Source organism: Ascaphus truei, chromosome 4 (assembly GCF_040206685.1).
Source record: "Ascaphus truei isolate aAscTru1 chromosome 4, aAscTru1.hap1, whole genome shotgun sequence".
Lineage (NCBI taxonomy): Eukaryota > Metazoa > Chordata > Amphibia > Anura > Ascaphidae > Ascaphus > Ascaphus truei.
The window spans coordinates 24202332-24225836 of record NC_134486.1 but is presented as its reverse complement, the minus strand read 5'-3'; the positions used below and the strand labels follow the sequence as shown (position 1 = coordinate 24225836).

Genomic DNA, 23505 nt, shown 5'->3' with positions numbered 1-23505 from the left:
AGGAGAAAACCTGCCCTGTTGCCGCTCCCAATTACAACAAGCGGAGCCCTCAGACCTCCTGGAAGATCACAGGTGAGCTAAACAGTACCAGAGCACACATTGTAGCTACTGAATCTCTCTTGGGGGCGGGAGGGAGGTGTTACATATAGTAAGTCTAATATTAATTGTGTCTTTCTGCCTGATTATCGTCAGCACCATTACGCATCCATCCAAGTAAAATATTCTGCAATAATTAACATTTGCATTAAGAGAAAATAAATAGCTTAGAAAAATAGTTTTAATGCTAATACACATAATACACATAATACAGTATGTACATGTGAGTTAAGGTGCAAACTTTGTCTCCTAGGTTTCACAGTGTCATTATTCCAATGAGTTCAGCGGCATGTAAATGGTAGTAGATTACTATGGCTTCCCACGTACGGCCGTGTGATATTTCTCCCCTTTAGAACCAGCTAACTGTATTTATACATTTTTATTGCTAGCTAAAGGTGCTTTAGGATAATGTGACATAGTCAGGGCCCATTTACAGTATGTCATTGTCTAGACAAAGTCTGCCTATGACAGGATGTGTAATATTCATTTAGTGTCAGACTGAGGTATCTAGGGACCAAAGGGAAAGCCGATTGAAGGGGTCTGTTCACAAAGCTACTTAAGCAAACAAAGACTTATGAGTCTCTATTGTCATTCTTAGACTGTCACTTCCATAGCATCATATATTCACAGTACATTTATGTACAGTTATTGTACATAAATTCATACATCCCTACAGCACACTACTGCCCCCACACACATACCTGGGGCACCCTCTTCCCCATGCACACATACCCAGGGCACACTGCTGCCCCCACACACATACCCGGGGCACCCTCTTCCCCATGCACACATACCCAGGGCACACTGCTGCCCCCACACACATACTGTACCTCGGGCACCCTCTTCCCCATGAACACATAACCAGGGCACACTGCTGCCCCACACGCATACCTGGGGCACCCTCTTCCCCATGAACACATAACCAGGGCACACTGCTGCCCCACACGCATACCTGGGGCACCCTCTTCCCCATGCACACATATCCCACACTGCTGCCCCCACACGCATACCTGGGGCACCCTCTTCCCCATGCACACATACCCAGGGCACCCTCTTCCCCATGCACACATACCCAGGGCACACTGCTGCCCTCCACTCACATACTGTACCTGGGGCACTCTTTTCCCCATACACAAAATGAGGGTGGAAGAACTTCTGCTTCAAGGCCCTTGTGCCCTGCCCTCGGGTTGTATTCTTGTTCAGAGCAGCGTAAGGTGGGAAACCCATGAGTTATGGCCATGGAGAGCAGGAGGCCCCTCATGTTGGCCATGATAGGCAGGAGACCGTTCAGCCTCATTCGTGGGAGACCCCTCATCGTGGACTGCTAGAGACAAGGGCTCTTCATTTTCGGACATGAAAGGATGTCCTTATACTGAGCTGCAGCAGGGATTTCACTGGTTACTTGTTGGGTCTGTCAAACTCTGTTAGTAGTAGATTCATCAGAGGTTGAGATACATTTTAATAGACCAGTGAGAAAGTTGGTTATATGTGTAATATTGTGTACAGAGATTTAAACAAAGTGAACTGTCAGTTATTCATGACTATTCATGAAAAAGAGATGTAAGGTCTCGGAAGTTCTGTACAAACGGCTTGATTTGTGATGAACCCTCATGCCTTCGTTAAAAAGCATCACAACTTACAGTTCAATGAAGCAGCATTTCCCCCCAAAACCAATTCAGTATATTAACAATCAATTTTTAATTTCTGGTTTTCCAAGTTGCTGCTATCCGTAGGCGTGTGGGACTGAATGAGAATACACTTGGATTACAGTCAGAAAAATAGGACTAGACCAAAGTCTCCTGCGGCCATATAGCCAAGATAATGCCAATGTGGCTACTAGAAGTTTTCACTATACCGGTGGACAAATCCTAAGGAATAATTAATTTATTAGTGTTCTGTGCCTAGAATCTCGGCAAGCATTTTCATGGCATGATGAGGTTGGCCGGACGCATACTCCTCAAGGCTTGGTCCCATCTCTCTGTGCAGGCATTTTGCCAGTTTACTGACCACGTCCTTGAAATTTCCACTCCGTCCAGGGAAAACTCCATTCCCTGTTATATTACTTAAAAAATACCACAAAACCGGAAGAACATGGCGTTCCACAGCCTGAGGCTTCCGAGGATAGACTGAAGGCACAAGGACTGCAGGAAAAAGACAAAAGAAGATGTCACTTAGACACAAAAATACTGTGTATTCAGAGTTCACAACAATTATTTCAGGGCAGAAGGTCATCTTGATACTTTGAATGCAACCCAGCTTGGCTATGCCAATGAACTTTCAGGTGGCATGAGAGTGCAATGCCTGTGTTGTCTCCCTTTCACTGGCTGTCTATAACATTTCCAGTAACCCCACAACAGGACCTCACACGGTGTCATATGGATGTGTGTGCTGTTTCTCCAGTTGATAAGCTACACTGACAGCCAACGAGATAGTCCTTCCCATGGCAGTGGTATCTCTAATACAGTTTTAATTAAGTTCAATAAGCAAATTGGGGTCAATGGCTAGAACTTTTTGGAACTTCCTTTCTACAGGGACGATGCTCTGTACCAGGGGTCTCCAAACTCAGTCCTCAAGAGCCTCACACAGGCCAGCTTTTATGGATATCCCTGTTTCAGCACAGGTGGCTCAATCAGTGGCTCAGTCTTTGAGCCACCTGTGTTGAAACAGGGATATCCATAAAAGCCGGCCTGTTGGCGGTTCTTGAGGACTGAGTTTGGAGACCCCTGCTCTATACTCCAGACATATGTAATTGTAGTCAGTGTTGATCGAATGCACAGCATAGACGTACTGTTGAAATGACCCGTTTAAGTTTCCTCGGTATTAATTACCCCATTGAGATGGTTGTTAATGTAACATCAGACACATTTGCAATTTCTTTCCAAACCACTAAGTTTTACACATGTTCTGTGCGATGGTAACTCATCAGAATGATGCTGACTGAACGTATTCTTTCTATTGGTTACATTCGCTTTACCTGACAAACGTTCAGTCACGTCATTCATGGCACGGCCGCTGATAAAACGTACTCTGCTGGCAAACGGCTGAAGCAGCCACAAATGATCTGAAATACAATGGGATGGGGTTACTTACAGTTAGTAGAGACTACGGGTAGCATTCATTAAGCTGTGATAGTGCCAAATCAGGGCACTATCGCACAGAAACTCCCATTGACTTCAGTGGAAGTATGAGTGGGATAGTGTCCAGATCAGCTTTGTCACAGTTTAATGAATAATTGTTTAATAAATGAATAAAAACTGTATGTATCTATCCTACAACGATTTCCTAAGGTTGCTCCAGGCTCTAAAATATCAGTGTTTAAACTGCAAATATTTAGTATGTGGTTATGGGTATACATATGATTAAACTGTGTGTGACTTCTTCAATTATGTCATTGCTTTTAGACAGCAATCATTCTAAAGTTTCTGTCTTGTTGGAGTTTTCAGTTTACTGTAAGTTTCCTGATTCCGCCTTGTGAAGCTGGTTAGCACCCAGTGGAAGGCTGGCCTGGTGAGCAGGGTGTCAATTGTCCCCTGGACCAGGCAGATTAAAAAATATTAAGGCCGGTCAGAGAGGAGCAGGGTCGCTATGCAGCTCACTGCAGATAACAGCCATTGGGTGGCGCTCAAGAGTTGACATAGCACGCTATGTCTATGTACTGTATGTATGTATCTTCGATGTGTCAGCCACACAATGTTGGAACCAACTTGTAGCTGTGAATGCTGCAGGCTGAAACTTTTTGGTTATTGCTGTTTAAAGTAACAGTAGAGGCTAGTAACTGGCATGGTCAGTATGCTCTTTGCATGTCCACACCCAGAATCTCACTACCTGCACATTCAACACTTTGGAAGCTATTTACAAAGGCAATTTTGGAGCAAGATTGACAAAAATGCCGGGATTCACCAAGCCCTGATACAGGTCACTGCACCGTGATCCCGCACTGACTTGCATGGCAGTAAACACAACGTCGCAGTTCGATAACCTGTGTCTGCGCTGCGTGAATTCTGACATTTGCGGTTTAGGTCAAAAGTCGGGGAGTTAAAGTCTTTGCTCCAATTTTTGTCATTTGGGGAGGGGAGAGGGGTGTCAGAAGGAGAAGTTAGGGAGGGTAAATAACGCACAGATTATAAGCAGATGTATCAGAGTTTGTACCTCTGCTTTTTCACCATTCAATCTGCATAAAAACGTCACCAAATTTAAGGTGGTATCAGTTTCTGGCTTCTAACAACCTGCAGCAGATGTGAGAAAATGCTTCTTACATTTATTTCATTTGTATTTAATATATCGCTTTTCTCCTAATGGGACTCAAAGCGCTTCACAGTTACAGTATAGTGCGTGGTAAGCAGCATTGCACATACGCTTTTTACACACACAGTCCCTGGCCAAGTGAGCTTACAATCTAGGATTTTGGTGCCTGAGACACAGGGAGATAAAGTGACTTGCCCAAGGTCACAAGGAGCCAACACCGGGATTGGAACCAGATTCCGCTGTTCCAAACTTAATGTCATTGTTATCAGTGTAACGACGGCTTGGGTAAGTAAAAAGTATTTATAAACAAAATAGCAACATATTAAAAAACTCACATAAGGTATTGCAAAAACCAGCACACCCACTGTCCTCATCACACTATCACAGTATCTGGCTGACAATTGTTCTATTTCTAGCGGTGAGGGTCCCGAACGGAGACACACAAACACCACATCACTCAGTCTCTTGTAAGACGGATACTCAGCAGCCTTGTGGAGATACTTGGTAAGCGATGTTAACGCGTGGTAATTAGACGGTCACTACGCGTTTCGCGTCATATGCTTCATCATGGCCCGTCCAACGTTTTGTTGCACTCACTAGTATTCATCTGTTTATTAGTTATTTAGGTAAGCGCTGGATTTGTGTACTATCCTGCTACTTACGTATTGCTTGAAAAAAAGAACATTTCAAACCAGTAGAGCAATGCCATAGGTATCGTCATCCATCAGAAAGGAGACACAGAGGATCTCAAACTACAGACCAATTAGTCTACTTACAATCATTTACAAGATGTTTGAGAAAATACTCGCTCTTCAGCTTCGACAAACCTTGGACTTTGCCCAGCCTAGAGAACAAGCAGGATTCTGCAGTGTAGATAAATTAATGGACCACATCCAAGTTGTACAAGAAGTGATTTCTTGATGTTATTACTATGAACTACCATCTACTGTACCAGTCATCTTAGGATTTGTAGATTGTAAACCCGCATTTGATTCTATCTACACCTCACCAGTTCAACATGCATTGAGAAGAGTCAATGTTGAAGAAGCGTACATTGATATTATTAGGAACATCTGCAAGATTGCCAACCATTTGATCACATGAAGATACAAGCAAGATAAGGATCGGCAAGGGTGTATGGCAGGCTGACACCGTGTCACCGAAAGATTTTCCCATCAACACTTTAAGAACTGTTCAAGACATTGAATTTGGAATAAAAATTAATCGTGAATAGTGGAGTCACCTATGATTTGCAGACAATTGCGCTTTTGCCACCTCTAGAGGACTTCCTGCAACAAATTTGCCAAAACAAGTGAGAAGATGGACCTCAACTCTACAAAAATTGAAATAAATTAAGTAGAACTAGAAGAAGTTGAAATCTATATCTACCTTGGTTCTGCAGGTATTAATGGGTGGAAACCTTATGAATTAAATCAAGAAGAGAATGAAGATGGAATGGAGGCGTTTGGAAGAAACAAGCCAATCTTCCACTGTGTCTCAAAAGGAAAGTGTTAAGCCAACGTACAGTATTGTGACCATAGTCATGTATGAATTTGAAACTTTGACACCAGATGCAACGATAACTCAGAAGCTTCAGACAACGTAAAGATGTATGGAGTGATGTATTCTGGGTATTACCAAAAAAGACAGGAAAAAGAATGTGTATGTCCAGAAGCAAACACAAGTGTATGACATCATCACAAACGTAAAGAAATGAAAGGGGCAGGGGGCTAATCATAGCACAAGAAATGACCGTCCTTGGATGCTACACGACTTGATTCTAAGGATAATCAAAAGACAAAGAAGATGACCAAAAGGAAGATGGGAGGGTGAAATAAGGACAGTTGTTGGAGTGATGTGGTGGTGGTGAGGGCACTCCAACACAAACCGTGAAACATGGGGTGCTCTAACCGGAGTGATCAAAGAGTCTCCCCAAAGTACACAATAAAGTGGGTTAGGCACACAGTATTAACATTTGGATCTTTATTCTACATTTTGGCCCCTTTTGTGTGTTTTCCTCGAATGGGCTGTAAGGTGTTTCCCGGCGTTAGATGGTACTATATCTATCTAATGCCACAACACTAAACAGTAAATACACCCCAATATGTCTAATAGACTTTAAAGATAAATCTGTAGATGAGGGGATTTTAACATAAGAAGAACCCTTTAAAATGTATAGTTACTCCGTTCAAAATGATCGCTTATTAGACTATTTTATCCAGTATTTTGTATTATGAACTTATTTCCCTTCCTAAATATTTACGGTGACTTTATGGAACTCTGTCCTACTGTACATATGTAAAAATACTATTGATGTGGTTGGGGTTATCTTTTTAAATAACATTTGTATAGTATATAATGTCTTACAGTATTACGTAATCATTCAATGAAAAAGTACAACAACAAAATATTGGATCTCGGATAGTAAAATAATTGGCTGCCATTCCCAATATTTGATAATAGGAGGAACATAGGGCACAACGGATTTAGAATATCCAAACTCATTTATTGAGTGTTGGCTCAATAAATGAGTTTGGATATTCTAAACCCGTTGTGCCCTATGTTCCTCCTATTATCTATTCAGGACTGATCACAGGCTTTCGTTCAAACATCGGAGCACCGGTAACTGTATCATAATTTTTTTTCTTTCTTTCATTTTTAGGTGTGCATCATCTTCCTTACTTGTCTGGACTATTACCAATATTTGCCCAGGAACCCAGAGTAGCCTCACGTGGTATCACAGGGTGCCAGGGATTAAACAGATGAAACAGATTTACGCTGTAATAGCTGTACAGTACATTTTCTTTGATAGTCCCGTGTATTTTACAATGGGCTGCTGTTTCTACTGCGGAGAGATGTCATTGCAATATAAAAGATAAGACCGCAATACCTATGTTTGACACGAGCGTGTCCAGCACTGTTACTGCAGCAGCGTAAATCCCAGAATTCTTAGAGTTCAAGTTGTCAGTGACCACAGTCACCATAGGGACCAACACGTGGTGCAAACTTTCCTTCAGGAGCGGTATCATGACCACTGCAGACTCCAGCGCAAACTGGTTCACCTTTTTGTTGGAGTCCTGAAGCTTTGGGTTAAAGGAGTCGAATATCTTTAAAAAAAAAAAAAAAAGTTAAATAGTTACTTATAGTTTACATAGTTACATAGTAACATAGTTACATAGTAGTTGAAGATGAAAAAAGACATATATGTCCATCAAGTTCAACCTATGCTAAATTTAGACAACAGATACTTTATCCTATATCTATACTTACTTATTGATCCAGAGGAAGGCAAACAAAAAAGCCCAGTGACATATCATCCAATGATATCTCATAAGGGGAAAAATACATTCCTTCCAAGAATTGGCAATCAGGTTACTCTCTGCATCAACATCCTTCCCATGTATACTTATTAGGTATATCCCTGTATACCTTTCCTTTCTAAAAAGATGTCCAACCTTTTTTTGAATATAATCTATTCTATCTGCCATCACAGCCTCCATGTTGCATATGATAAGCTCGCACACGCAGCGCTACTGCGACCTCTTTGTAGCAACAGTGAGAGAGGGGGCGCGGCCCTGCTGTGAAGAACAGTAACGGATTGCAAGGGGCACCGGTACTCGTACAGTGAAAAACAATATCAGGTCCAGAAGTTGTTAATAGTGCGTACGTATATTTGTGCTAATTGTGGCATGTGTACATGCTACGCAATGTCATGTTTACTGAGGACTATTGCAGAAAGCCGCCTTCTACTTTACGTATCTACAGTTTTTATTGATATTTATTTTTAGTTGGTGCCTGTTACAGTTATGGAGGGGTTGTTTTTTTTACCTGCTTCGTATGTAGTTTTCGTGGGTAATGTGTTAATATAGTGATTTTAAGTGATGATACTGCATAAAGTCTTGTATTTTTGTGTCTTCCGGATCATTGCTTGTCATAAGTTATTGATAGTTCTGTAAATCCCGGAGTGCTCTTACAACCCAAAACAAGTTTACATTCCTCCAGCTCAAGCACATCTACCGGAACTGTGCAAATATGTCCATAGCATTAAATCATCTCACTCCAGTGTACATCTGCGTTGCCCCAAAGGCGGACAGTATGATGGGGCTCCCCAAGAGCTGCTCCCCTCTGCACAGGACCAGCGTGCTAAGGGTTAACATGTGCTTGTACTTTGTGGAACGTCAACCCCACCCACCGGAATGTTAATGAGCCAAGAGGACACAAAGAACTTTGTGTTCACAGCGGCATTGAAAATCAACCACCCCAGTGTACATCTGCGTTGCCCCAAAGGCGGGCAGCCGAAGGGCAGCCAAAGGGTGTGAGCCGTTTGCTGCCGTTGGGTAATGTTAAAGTGATGTTAAAGCTGCTATATTTAAATCGGAAAATCACAAGCCCTTTATCCCCTGTACCCAACTCTATCTGTCCATGAAATGTCTGTGAATTGACCGTATAACCCTGTTCTTTTAATGTAACCATGTATTGTTATAACTCTGTGCCCAGGACATACTTGAAAACGAGAGGTAACTCTCAATGTATTACTTCCTGGTAAAGTATTTTTATAAATAAATAAATCTCACTTTATTTCCCAGAAGCATTGCTTAGCCATTCTGGCATAGTTATTATTTAGGCCCTAAATGAGCTCATCTGCATCCATTTTTTACACGCTAAGCATTCAAAATAACGCTTACCCTAGTATGGGGCTAAACATTGATTAATGCTATGTTTTTTTGCGTACCACATTGATTAGCGTTTGCGCTGCCGTGGGTTAACGCCATGTTAACAATGCTAACGCTGGGCGTAAATAACCTACAAGATTAAAGAAATAAATGGTGCTTGGGCTCACCTAGTCTACCCATATATACTGTCACACCACAGGCGATACATCACTTCCTGTTCCCTTCCCTTTCATTGTCTCAATGCTTCACTTTCACTTAGCCCATATATTTTTGAGCCCTTTACTATATTATGTAGTCCGCCCTGCACTTTTGGGTGGCTAATCAATACACCCACCGCCCAATTATGTAGGCAAAGAAAGTCAATAAAACAGACATTACATTCAAATAAACTTATAATTGAAGACTTATCAGCGTCGCTGAGGCGGGCTGAACCGCGCTGAACAGATGCACAAAGCCCCTGCATCTGTAATCAGCGCGGCTATAGTTTCTCCCTCCGCATGCGTGCTGATGCGTGCGGAGGCTGAGAAACTTCCCCGAGACAGGCAAATTTGAAATTTGCCGCTCGGGGAAGCGTAGGAGCGGTCACGTGACCGCTCCCATCCAATGGGGCTGCAGCCGGCCCGGCATTTTAACTACAGAGCCACCAGACCAGACAGAGACAGCACAGAGGTGTGTGTGTGTGTGTGTGTGTGTGTGTATATTTATCAAAGTTGCACAATGTTAATAAATAATTTATTCTCACAACATGTCTTTTTTTTTTAATTTTTAAAATATTATATAATATATACACACACACACACACACACACACACACACACACACACACACACACACACACACAGGTTCCCCAGTGACACACAAACACACAGACCACTTCAAAGTGACACACACACACACACACTGACAGCTACCAAGTGACACACACACACACAGTGATACCCGCCTCCCAAGCGCGCTTGCTGTCTCCTCTGCCAGGACAGCAAAAAGCTCCTGGTAGAGCGAGCAGCAGCACCTAAGTGTTTACTATGTCCCAGGCCTAAGGTTATTTTATTAAGGACCTCTTAAGTCCTCTAACCCTCACTAAGTGCCAATAACAAGTATACCCTATATAACTAAGTGGGGAGCTTTCCGAGCAGTGAAAGGGGGCGTAGAACCAATAATAACTTATTTTATGTTCCCTAACGACAAAGAATTGTACTTGACATAAGTACATAGTGATAAGTAGAAGTGCTCTCAACTGCATGGTTCGGGAGCGTGACGCAGTAACTACAGTCTTATTTTTAAACTAATTAAAGATCTCCCTCGTAGTTAATTGGAGTCATCTCTTTCTTATTTTTGAGACGCGTTGACAAGAGAATTGACAGGTCTGCTTCAAAGTGAACAATCGTTAAAGTAGCAAAACGTGAAGAATCCTATATGTTTTTTTTAAATAAATCAGTTTTGTAGTATTAGATAAAACGGTCTGCATTTTGTTTTTTTAACTCCTAATGCCATTTTCATTTTTTTCCCCATCCTTTTGGTTGCTAAAGCAGCCATTTAGAAAGTCACAACCACTTCCTCCTTTGAAACAGGCTCTGACACACACCTGTTTGAACTCTGGTCTTTCGCAACAAAGTATCGCAAACAGATCTGTTGCTGTGTTCTAAACAGCAGACTGTCTATTAATCTGGAAGATGTAATAATAATAATAATAATAATAATAATAATAATAATAAGTTACACTTACTAATATAATGTTACATATCAGCTGCAGCATTTCACAGACTGCAGCATAGCACTAACAGGCGGCCATTTCGTTAGATACACAATCAGGATTTTTACAGATTAATAATAGGAGCACCAAGCGATTGCCAGTTTAGGTAAGAATGTAGAATTACACATCATCACATGCTTTACATATACACAAAAACAAATGTACTATTGCTGCCTTAAGGTGTCATCATCGCCCAGCATCACCCAGCATCTTACAGCATCACCCAACATCACCATCACCCATCCGGCTGGCCCTGCTTTTCCCTTGCATCGTTGATTTAAGTGAATGCTCCAGCCCTTACTATATGTCATGGGCCATTTATCTGAACGACATTCTCTTCAATGTTGGTAACACAATTGTGGTGGAAATAGCCCCTTGTGGAACTACGTATGCATTGCAGGCCTTCCTGGCAGCGCAAGGGTTAAAATGCGTGTTTTCCATGTTTAATATAACTTATTTTTTTTAAGCTATAAAATAAATGCAATGCAAACACAATGCAGACACAAAAGAGTTGATATTTGATCCACGTTGTTGCTGAGCTCATTGCGGATTTAGCATTGGTATGGGATAGTGCAGTGGTATATACACACGGGTGCACTCACTTCCATGTCTGTCTCACTTATTCCCAACCTAAATAGCCCCACAGTTTTCAGTGGTATCTCACACAGATCATTCAGTGTTCGTACAATAATATAATGGGATATTATTCCCCAGTGCTCATGCCTCACTGGACCTGACAGACATGCATAAGCACAAACACACAACACAATGGGATTTAGTACGGGGCAATCTTACTTACACTGTAGCAATAATTAAAAGAAAGCAATGGAACAATGTAGGCTTAATTGACTTCACGAGGTGCTAACCTAAGTTAATGCCGTGGTAAGTGTTAACAGGTGCCTTCAAGGCTCTATAATGCAGTGTTAAGGGCTATTTTTGTCCAGAAAGGGCATTGTGTTAAGTATAGTGGCCATTCATGCTAATAATATGCAATAGAGACATTCCCCCTAACAAATATCTGTTATAGTCAACGCAGGGATTTCACCTGATATTACCTAAGGGTGGCTGAGGGAGAGGAACCTACTTTATGAGAGTACCAAGTGACTTATAAACCTCCCCAAACACAACTTTATACAACATGTGAAGAGATACCAGTGCACAAATAGTAACACACCTGAGATACCTGGGATATATGCAAATGTCACTAATTTGAATACAGTTTGCATATCCCAATTAGCATATTCCCCAGGCATCTCAGGTGTGTACCTCTTTGTGCACAGGTATCCCTTCATGTATTATATACAGGTGTGTTTGGAGATATATATATATGCCACTTGGTACTCTAGTAAAATACAAAACCCATATATCAGTGTCTGGGTGAGGTAAAGGTAACCTTTAGGTAAGACCTAACTAATGTCTGGTTAAATCCCTGTGTTACCTATACCACACCTCTGTGGCTATGCATTGTCAGGAGAAACATCTCATGGATATTATTAGCATTAACTTGAAAAAACTAAAGGCATTCAGGTACGCTACATAGATGCAAAAAGAAAAAAAATACAGATTCATAAGCATGCACAAGTACTGTAATTGTAGCAATCAGCACTGCTTAAAAGTCCACTTAACTCATATGTACTTTCTAAGTGAGGGGGGGAGGGGTTATAGGTCTGTTTCTGATTGCAGGAACACTTCATCAGATGCATACATGGTGATATATCTCTGATCATCTAATATGTCATATAACGGGCAGGCGGCGCGCTGAGAGGCAATTGACCTCTACTTGCGATCCGTAGGGAGCGGGAGCTGCAGCAGGGGGGGTGGGAGGCATGGTTTGAGCGGAGGGCTCTCCGTGCTGTCCCGTCCCCCCCCCGGTCGGTCCGTCCGCTTCCCCCCCCCCTGTCGATCCGTCCGCCCCCCCATCGATCCGTCGTCCCCCCGACCCACACACAGATAACACAAATACAGTACACATACATATACATATAAATACATATAAATACATACACACACACACACACACACACTTCCCCCCCTACCTTTTGGAGGTGGGGGAAGCTCTGACAGCTCCAGCCCCCGGCGCTGATAGGCTCACCAGCGCACCACGTGACACGCCACCCACTCGGGATCGCAATCCTCTTGCATCCCCTGGCGGCTGACGCGTCACAGCGCGTAGTGAGCCTCGCCGGAAGGAGGCAGCGGGGACAGACAGGCAGGGGGTAAGAGGCTGGTGGCCCCCGCACGCGGCCGCGTGCAGCCTAAGTACGATAAAGAGAACTATGGAGATTGCCAAGCTGCTGTGACCAGGTCTAAGTTATAAAGAGGAGCATTTAAAATGTGATGGGTAATAGAAGGAAACCTGAAATGAATTACAATTGTATTTCTCCAAACTAGAGAGCTAATGTTACAAACAAATACTGTACGTGACCATGAGGAAGACAGAAACTGACCGCTTCTGTATTTCACTGACCTGGGTAATGTTTGCGGTGACAAATTTAGTGTTATTCTTGCAGTGTTCAAGCAGAAGTGCCACTCCATCCAATTTGTTCTGAAATTCTTTAGACGTTAATAATTTACTGAGCTCCTTCAGCTGCTCTGTTACCTCTGCAGCCCGGACAGGCTGGCGTCGAGGCACTGGCGACTCTTGTGGAGCAAGCTCCAGCTCTGTTGATCTGCTCAAAAATACATGTAAAAGTATGTTACTGAACCGTGTGCCATTCCTGCCAACGTTGAGTCTCTCCGGGCGAGTACGTGAGCTGTATAAGTTTTTTTTTTTTATATATTTTTGTATACAGCGTGTCTATTCATCAATTGTAATTGTCACTTTTTCTGTGTATATTCACCTAAATACAAATACTTTTTTGATAGAGACTGGTGTCCTCCCTTTCTTGTAATATAGCTTGAGTGTACTTTCCCCCGCATCTTCTCATTCCTATCAATGCATCATGAGGTTGCTGGTATTAGGGAATGCTTGGAGATGAGACACAAATAGATACAGGTGTTGCCACCGAAGATGGAGCAAAACCTGAGAGCCCAATTGTGTGCACTCACCTGTTATCAAAGAGTTGTAGATAGTATAATAAAGTATCTGACAATACATTTGGCCGAGTGGGTGGAGCTCTTTTGTTCTACGTGCTTGGACATGTACAGTAGATACCCTTCAAATTATTAGATTACTTACTTATATATACTCTAAACCAGGGGTCCCCAACCTTCTTGTGCCCAAGGGCACACTTGAGCGTTCAGGAGAGAGTGGCGGGCACTAAGCAATGCGCGCAGACTTACAAAACACTTACCTTGGGTGGGAGGCATCCAGTGCCTTTATATATCAAACACTTCCCAGACTCCTTTGCTACCTGGATATCAGTATCTAGCCTCTCCCTCTGCATTGCTCTTCAGCCGCTAATACGTATAAAAAATAGTGCAATGTGCACTAAACACAGATGCAAATATTTGTCTCTACATCAACTTGCGAGCAGCCGCTTATGTATGATTCTTGCTTCTTACATTTGGCACAGGTCTCTTGGGAGCAGAGGCCAATGCCTCTTTGGCTTGGCGGATGTATTGGGCACAAACAAAGAGGAAACTGCACCAGTTATAGGCATAACTTTTGTGCCCATCTCAATTATAATATTGCTCTGACGGTCTTGTCTCATTAGCTATTTGAGCAACTCCAATAACATTAGCAGGAGTAGACACTCGAAGGCCTGTTGAAGAGCCCTGATCTAAAGGTGGCTGTATAAGGAATACAATCCAGATGACTATCACTGAAATTAGCGCATGCGCTCAATAGAGAAAAGATTCTTATGTCAACGTACCCTTTGTCTGAAGGCTGGCTTTCTTGTGGAGCCACAGGGTTGCTTTTCGGAAGGGATCTCTGACTTCTAGCAGAAGGTGCTTCTGAAATGTTATCACTGATTTCCTACAATGAATAACATTAAGCTAAATTCAATGACAGTAGCTTAGTGTCACAAAGAGCTATTTAGGAATAATGGTTTGTTGAGTCATAAATTATTAGCTGCTAATAAATATACCTCACTGGTTATATCGGTAACTTAGTGGTCTCACCCTAATTAGTATAATCCTATTCAGAATTAATGCATCCTCAGAAATCAATGAAGTGATTGAAACAAGCTGCACATTTCTGCTTGGGTAAGGTCCACCAATATGGTTTTCATTGGTGATAAAAAGGTGAGTAAGCATACACTTTTCACACTTATTAATGTGCTGCTTTTCATACTTCATAAATGATGCCACATTGGGCAATATCATTCTTTGTTTTTGGCGTGTGCACCTGATAATTCTTTGGATCAAACTATAACAATAAGGGAAAGAAACAATGCTATTGTAAATATGAACCAAATTACAGGATCCAGCATGACAGGGTTGCCAGGTGTCCAGTATTGAACCAGACCGTCCTGTATTTGGACACACTGTCCAGTAAAAAGAGGTAATACTGGACATGTATGTGTCCGGTATTACCTCTCTGGACATAGTGACCTGACTGGCTTGGGGGGGGCCACAGGATTTCGCCAAACAGAGAGAGAGCAGGGTGGTTGCTAGGGGGGCGGGGCAGCTTCCTCCATCCTGATTGGATGCATTACCCAGCTGCAGCCAATCAGGAGGTGGCGGGAGCCTGGGGGTGGGGCAAGGAGTGAGAGGTGCGAGTCTCGAGCGCGTCGCACCTTTCACCATTGTGTCCAGTATTTTTGGAGAAGACGCCTGGCAACCCTAGTTTCACACCAAAATATGAATATGGGCAGCGTAGGTGGGCCAAGTTGCTCTTATTTGCTGAAGATGTTTATATTTCTAAGGGCAATCATAGCAAGACATTTCCCCCCTGTAGCACACTTACCTTCTGTTTAATGGTGGATATTAGGTCACGCAAATCATGAGAGGGGATCAAACGCTCCATGTGTGCTTCAAATTTAGGATGGGACATCAGCAAGCTAAACATCCGGCGCCCATAGAACCTACAGCAGGAAATGTTATTATAGCTCGCTTCTTATTTAGCTCCAATGCTACAGTGCAGGGGTGGCCAGCTCCAGCCCTAAAGGGCCACCAGCAGGCCAGGTATTAGGGATATCCCTGCTTCAGCACAGGTGGCTCAATCAGTGGCTCAGTCTTCGACTGAGCCACTGATTGAGCCACCTGTGCTGAAGCAGGGATATCCTGAAAACCTGACCTGTTGGTGGCCCTTGCGGACAGGTGTTGGCCACCCCTTCTATAGTGGCTATACAATGTCAGACTGCAATGGAAGCAACATGAGTTAGCGTCACATTTGTTATTTTCTCTCCATTTTTCCCTTTATTGTTGCATTGTCTCTAATTCTATATATGCATTAGGATTAAATATTACATATTATGTATGTTTTTATATCAGGGTTACACTTCTTTTTATTTTAGTTTTTAAAGAAATGTGCTTTATGCTCCTTATCTACAGTGAGTTATTTTGTCTGCGTCAATACATTGACTTCATTGAATAAGCAGACAGCAGATGAAAGCTCCATTGATGAAGCCCTAGTGGACGGAAACAGTAGCTGCTGTCTGGAATCTCAGACCCCTCCAACAGGAGACCACCAATGTCACTGTGCATGAGGGTTACCTTGTGTCCTGCTGTCTATCTTGGGCCAGCTTCACCAGTGTTCTCAGCAGTGTGTCTGTGTTGTCTCTGTTTCCCGCGAGAAGTTTCTCTGCTCCCAGCTGTTCTACCACGCTAAGAAGATGCCTTGCAGAGCACGTGCGCACCGAGCTGTTCCGATGGCTACAGAGGAACAAGGAGCACACGGTATACAAGAGCAGAACTTAACCCAGCAGTGACATAAAGCACACAGACGAGCATCCAAGTGTCCCACACAGGATCCTGCAACCTGCTCCAGTCTGTAGAACAGTAGTAGGCAACATGATATAATTCAAGGGCAGCACAAACCCTCAACAGGGCCATACATTACATATATTATACAGTACGTGGCATACAGGCAGAAGGGAAGCTGCAGTCGTGGGTAGGAGCGTCACCACGTTCTTGTCAGCGGCTTAATGCCAGCTGAGGGGGCAGTATTTATCAGCGCGCTGTTATTAAGCAGCTGAGGGGCAGTATTTATCAGCGCGCTGTTATTAAGCAGCTGAGGGGCCGTATTAATCAGCGCGGTGTTGTTAAGCAGCTGAGGGGACAGTATTTATCAGCGCGGTGTTATTAAGCAGCTGAGGGGAAGTATTTATCAGCGCGCTGTTATTAAGCAGCTGAGGGGGCAGTATTTATCAGCGCGCTGTTATTAAGCAGCTGAGGGGAAGTATTTATCAGCGCGCTGTTATTAAGCAGCTGAGGGGAAGTATTTATCAGCGCGGTGTTATTAAGCAGCTGAGGGGAAGTATTTATCAGCGTACTGTTATTAAGCAGCTGAGGGGGCAGTATTTATCAGCGCGGTGTTATTAAGCAGCTGAGGGGGCAGTATTTATCAGCGCGGTGTTATTAAGCAGCTGAGGGGGCAGTATTTATCAGCGCGCTGTTATTAAGCAGCTGAGGGGGCAGTATTTATCAGCGTTCTGTTATTAAGCAGCTGAGGGGCAATATTTATCAGCGTGCTGTTATTAAGCAGCTGAGGGGAAGTATTTATCAGCGTACTGTTATTAAGCAGCTGAGGGGAAGTATTTATCAGCGCGGTGTTATTAAGCAGCTGAGGGGAAGTATTTATCAGCGTACTGTTATTAAGCAGCTGAGGGGGCAGTATTTATCAGCGCAGTGTTATTAAGCAGCTGAGGGGGCAGTATTTATCAGCGCGGTGTTATTAAGCAGCTGAGGGGGCAGTATTTATCAGCGCGCTGTTATTAAGCAGCTGAGGGGGCAGTATTTATCAGCGTTCTGTTATTAAGCAGCTGAGGGGCAGTATTTATCAGCGCGGTGTTGTTAAGCAGCTGAGGGGAAGTATTTATCAGCGCGCTGTTATTAAGCAGCTGAGGGGAAGTATTTATCAGCGTACTGTTATTAAGCAGCTGAGGAGGCAGTATTTATCAGCGCGCTGTTATTAAGCAGCTGACGGGCAGTATTTATCAGCGCGGTGTTATTAAGCAGCTGAGGGGAAGTATTTATCAGCGCACTGTTATTAAGCAGCTGAGGGGACAGTATTTATCAGCGCGATGTTATTAAGCAGCTGAGGGGAGGTATTTATCAGCGCGCTGTTATTAAGCAGCTGAGGGGAAGTATTTATCAGCGCGCTGTTATTAAGCAGCTGAGGCGACAGTATTTATCAGCGCGGTGTTATTAAGCAGCTGAGGGGAGGTATTTATCAGCGCGCTGTTATTAAGCAGCAGAGGGGAAGTATTTATCAGCTCGGTGTTATTAAGCAGCTGAGGGGAAGTATTTATCAGCGCGGTGTTATTAAGCAGCTGAGGGGAAGTATTTATCAGCGCGGTGTTATTAAGCAGCTGAGGGGACAGTATTAATCAGCGCGGTGTTATTAAGCAGCTGAGGGACAATATTTATCAGCGCGGTGTTATTAAGCAGCTAAGGGGAAGTATTTATCAGCGCGCTGTTATTAAGCAGCTGAGGGGACAGTATTTATCAGCGCGGCGTTATTAAGCAGCTAAGGGGAAGTATTTATCAGCGCGCTGTTATTAAGCAGCTGAGGGGAAGTATTTATCAGCGTACTGTTATTAAGCAGCTGAGGGGGCAGTATTTATCAGCGCGGTGTTATTAAGCAGCTGAGGGGAAGTATTTATCAGCGTACTGTTATTAAGCAGCTGAGGGGAAGTATTTATCAGCGCGGTGTTATTAAGCAGCTGAGGGGAAGTATTTATCAGCGTACTGTTATTAAGCAGCTGAGGGGGCAGTATTTATCAGCGCGGTGTTATTAAGCAGCTGAGGGGGCAGTATTTATCAGCGCGGTGTTATTAAGCAGCTGAGGGGGCAGTATTTATCAGCGCGCTGTTATTAAGCAGCTGAGAGGGCAGTATTTATCAGCGTTCTGTTATTAAGCAGCTGAGGGGAAGTATTTATCAGCGCGCTGTTATTAAGCAGCTGAGGGGAAGTATTTATCAGCGTACTGTTATTAAGCAGCGGAGGAGGCAGTATTTATCAGCGCGCTGTTATTAAGCAGCTGACGGGCAGTATTTATCAGCGCGGTGTTATTAAGCAGCTGAGGGGAAGTATTTATCAGCGCACTGTTATTAAGCAGCTGAGGGGACAGTATTTATCAGCGCGGTGTTATTAAGCAGCTGAGGGGAGGTATTTATCAGCGCGCTGTTATTAAGCAGCTGAGGGGAAGTATTTACCAGCGCGCTGTTATTAAGCAGCTGAGGGGAAGTATTTATCAGCGCACTGTTATTAAGCAGCTGAGGGGACAGTATTTATCAGCGCGGTGTTATTAAGCAGCTGAGGGGAGGTATTTATCAGCGCGCTGTTATTAAGCAGCAGAGGGGAAGTATTTATCAGCTCGGTGTTATTAAGCAGCTGAGGGGAAGTATTTATCAGCGCGGTGTAATTAAGCAGCTGAGGGGAAGAATTTATCAGCGCGGTGTTATTAAGCAGCTGAGGGGACAGTATTAATCAGCGCGGTGTTAAGCAGCTGAGGGGACAGTATTTATCAGCGCGGTGTTATTAAGCAGCTGAGGGACAATATTTATCAGCGCGGTGTTATTAAGCAGCAAAGGGGAAGTATTTATCAGCGCGCTGTTATTAAGCAGCTGAGGGGAAGTATTTATCAGCGCGGTGTTATTAAGCAGCTGAGGGGAAGTATTTATCAGCGTACTGTTATTAAGCAGCTGAGGGGACAGTATTTATCAGCGCGGTGTTATTAAGCAGCTGAGGGGAAGTATTTATCAGTGCGGTGTTATTAAGCAGCTGAGGGGAAGTATTTATCAGCGCGGTGTTATTAAGCAGCTGAGGGGAAGTATTTATCAGCGCGCTGTTATTAAGCAGCTGAGGGGAAGTATTTATCAGCGCGGTGTTATTAAGCAGCTGAGGGGAAGTATTTATCAGCATACTGTTATTAAGCAGCTGAGGGGGCAGTATTTATCAGCGCGGTGTTATTAAGCAGCTGAGGGGAAGTATTTATCAGCGCACTGTTATTAAGCAGCTGAGGGGAAGTATTTATCAGCGCACTGTTATTAAGCAGCTGAGGGGAAGTATTTATCAGCGCGGTGTTATTAAGCAGCTGAGGGGAAGTATTTATCAGCGTACTGTTATTAAGCAGCTGAGGGGGCAGTATGTATCAGCGCGGTGTTATTAAGCAGCTGAGGGGGCAGTATTTATCAGCGCGGTGTTATTAAGCAGCTGAGGGGGCAGTATTTATCAGCGCGCTGTTATTAAGCAGCTGAGGGGGCAGTATTTATCAGCGTTCTGTTATTAAGCAGCTGAGGGGGCAGTATTTATCAGCGCGGTGTTATTAAGCAGCTGAGGTGCAGTATTTATCAGCGCGGTGTTGTTAAGCAGCTGAGGGGCAGTATTTATCAGCGCGCTGTTATTAAGCAGCTGAGGGGGCAGTATTTATCAGCGTGCTGTTATTAAGCAGCTGAGGGGGCAGTATTTATCAGTACGCTGTTATTAAGCAGCTGAGGGGGCAGTATTTATCAGCGAGCTGTTATTAAGCAGCTGAGGGGGCAGTATTTATCAGCGTGCTGTTATTAAGCAGCTGAGGGAGCAGTATTTATCAGCACGCTGTTATTAAGCAGCGGAGGGGGCAGTATTTATCAGCGCGCTGTTATTAAGCAGCTGAGGGTACAGTATTTATCAGCGCGCTGTTATTAAGCAGCTGAGGGGTAGTATTTATCAGCGCGCTGTTATTAAGCAGCTGAGGGGCAGTATTTATCAGCACGCGGTTATTAAGCAGCTGACGGGGCAGTATTTATCAGCGCGCTGTTATTAAGCAGCTGAGGGGGCAGAATTAATCAGCACGCGGTTATTAAGCAGCTGAGGGGGCAGTATTTATCAGCGCGCTGTTATTAAGCAGCTGAGGGGGCAGTATTTATCAGCGTGCTGTTATTAAGCAGCTGAGGGGGCAGTATTTATCAGCGCACTGTTATTAAGCAACTGAGGGGGCAGTATTTATCAGCGTGCTGTTATTAAGCAGTTGAGGGGGCAGTATTTATCAGTGTGCTGTTATTAAGCAGTTGAGGGGGCAGTATTTATCAGTGTGCTGTTATTAAGCAGCTGAGGGGCAGTATTTATCAGCGCGCTGTTATTAAGCAGCTGAGGGGGCAGTATTTATCAGCATGCTGTTATTAAGCAGCTGAGGGGGCACTATTTATCAGCGCGCTGTTATTAAGCAGCGGAGGGCACAGTATTTATCAGCACGCCGTTATTAAGCAGCTGAGGGGCTGTATTTATCAGCGCGGTGTTATTAAGCAGCTGAGGGGCAGTATTTATCAGCGCGCTGTTATTAAGCAGCTGAGGGGCAGTATTTATCAGCGCGCTGTTATTAAGCAGCTGAGGGGGCAGTATTTATCAGCATGCTGTTATTAAGCAGCTGCGGGGTCAGTATTTATCAGCACACTGTTATTAAGCAGCTGAGGGGGCAGTATTTATCAGCGCGCTGTTATTAAGCAGCTGAGGGGTCAGTATTTATCAGCGTACTGTTATTAAGCAGCTGAGGGGGCAGTATTTATCAGTGCGCTGTTATTAAGCAGCTGAGGGTAAGTATTTATCAGCACACTGGTATTAAGCAGCTGAGGGGACAGTATTTATCAGCGCGCTGTTATTAAGCAGCTGAGGGGGCAGTATTTATCAGCGCACTGTTATTAAGCAGCTGAGGGGGCAGTATTTATCAGCGCACTGTTATTATGCAGCTGAGGGGGCAGTATTTATCAGCGTGCTGTTATTAAGCAGCTGAGGGGGCTGTATTTATCAGCGCGCTGTTATTAAGCAGCTGCGGGGGCAGTATTTATCAGCGCACTGTTATTAAGCAGCTGAGGGGGCAGTATTTATCAGCACGCTGTTATTAAGCAGCTGAGGGGGCAGTATTTATCAGTGCGCCGTTATTAAGCAGCTGAGGGGGCTGTATTTATCAGCGCGGTGTTATTAAGCAGCTGAGGGGACAGTATTTATCAGCGCGCTGTTATTAAGCAGCTGAGGGGGCTGTATTTATCAGCGCGGTGTTATTAAGCAGCTGAGGGGACAGTATTTATCAGCGTGCCGTTATTAAGCAGCTGAGGGGCAGTATTTATCAGCACACTGTTATTAAGCAGCTGAGGGGCAGTATTTATCAGCACGCTGTTATTAAGCAGCTGAGGGGGCAGTATTTATCAGCGTGCTGTTATTAAGCAGCTGAGGGGCAGTATTTATCAGCGCGCTGTTATTAAGCAGCTGAGGGGCAGTATTTATCAGCGTACTGTTATTAAGCAGCTGAGGGGAAGTATTTATCAGCGCGGTGTTATTAAGCAGCTGAGGGGAAGTATTTATCAGCGTACTGTTATTAAGCAGCTGAGGGGGCAGTATTTATCAGCGAGCTGTTATTAAGCAGCTGAGGGGGCAGTATTTATCAGCGTGCTGTTATTAAGCAGCTGAGGGAGCAGTATTTATCAGCACACTGTTATTAAGCAGCGGAGGGGGCAGTATTTATCAGCGCGCTGTTATTAAGCAGCTGAGGGTACAGTATTTATCAGCGCGCTGTTATTAAGCAGCTGAGGGGTAGTATTTATCAGCGCGCTGTTATTAAGCAGCTGAGGGGCAGTATTTATCAGCACGCGGTTATTAAGCAGCTGACGGGGCAGTATTTATCAGCGCGCTGTTATTAAGCAGCTGAGGGGGCAGAATTAATCAGCACGCGGTTATTAAGCAGCTGAGGGGGCAGTATTTATCAGCGCGCTGTTATTAAGCAGCTGAGGGGGCAGTATTTATCAGCGTGCTGTTATTAAGCAGCTGAGGGGGCAGTATTTATCAGCGCACTGTTATTAAGCAACTGAGGGGGCAGTATTTATCAGCGTGCTGTTATTAAGCAGTTGAGGGGGCAGTATTTATCAGTGTGCTGTTATTAAGCAGCTGAGGGGCAGTATTTATCAGCGCGCTGTTATTAAGCAGCTGAGGGGGCAGTATTTATCAGCATGCTGTTATTAAGCAGCTGAGGGGGCACTATTTATCAGCGCGCTGTTATTAAGCAGCGGAGGGCACAGTATTTATCAGCACGCCGTTATTAAGCAGCTGAGGGGCTGTATTTATCAGCGCGGTGTTATTAAGCAGCTGAGGGGCAGTATTTATCAGCGCGCTGTTATTAAGCAGCTGAGGGGCAGTATTTATCAGCGCGCTGTTATTAAGCAGCTGAGGGGGCAGTATTTATCAGCATGCTGTTATTAAGCAGCTGCGGGGTCAGTATTTATCAGCACACTGTTATTAAGCAGCTGAGGGGGCAGTATTTATCAGCGCGCTGTTATTAAGCAGCTGAGGGGTCAGTATTTATCAGCGTACTGTTATTAAGCAGCTGAGGGGGCAGTATTTATCAGTGCGCTGTTATTAAGCAGCTGAGGGTAAGTATTTATCAGCACACTGGTATTAAGCAGCTGAGGGGACAGTATTTATCAGCGCGCTGTTATTAAGCAGCTGAGGGGGCAGTATTTATCAGCGCACTGTTATTAAGCAGCTGAGGGGGCAGTATTTATCAGCGCACTGTTATTATGCAGCTGAGGGGGCAGTATTTATCAGCGTGCTGTTATTAAGCAGCTGAGGGGGCTGTATTTATCAGCGCGCTGTTATTAAGCAGCTGCGGGGGCAGTATTTATCAGCGCACTGTTATTAAGCAGCTGAGGGGGCAGTATT

The 23505-nt window shown here is 44.0% G+C and overlaps 1 protein-coding gene across 7 annotated transcripts in view; it reads right to left on the bottom strand.

Annotated features, from left to right (window-relative positions):
- Positions 1–268: 268 nt before the first annotated feature.
- Positions 269–23505, bottom strand: part of TOGARAM2 (TOG array regulator of axonemal microtubules 2) — a 124109-nt gene continuing 100872 nt past the window's right edge. For 5 of the 7 annotated variants that reach the window (XM_075595423.1, XM_075595424.1, XM_075595421.1 and 2 more), the window contains exons 14-20: positions 16369–16527; positions 15620–15737; positions 14583–14686; positions 13235–13436; positions 7232–7448; positions 3071–3157; positions 269–2237 (exon numbers count right to left, since the gene is read on the bottom strand). In XM_075595423.1, the coding sequence (XP_075451538.1) occupies positions 1984–2237; positions 3071–3157; positions 7232–7448; positions 13235–13436; positions 14583–14686; positions 15620–15737; positions 16369–16527 (1141 nt within the window). In that variant the 3' untranslated portion in view covers positions 269–1983. The remainder of the gene's footprint in view (positions 2238–3070; positions 3158–7231; positions 7449–13234; positions 13437–14582; positions 14687–15619; positions 15738–16368; positions 16528–23505) is intronic. The other 2 variants (XR_012800858.1, XR_012800859.1) reach the window with 2 other exon arrangements.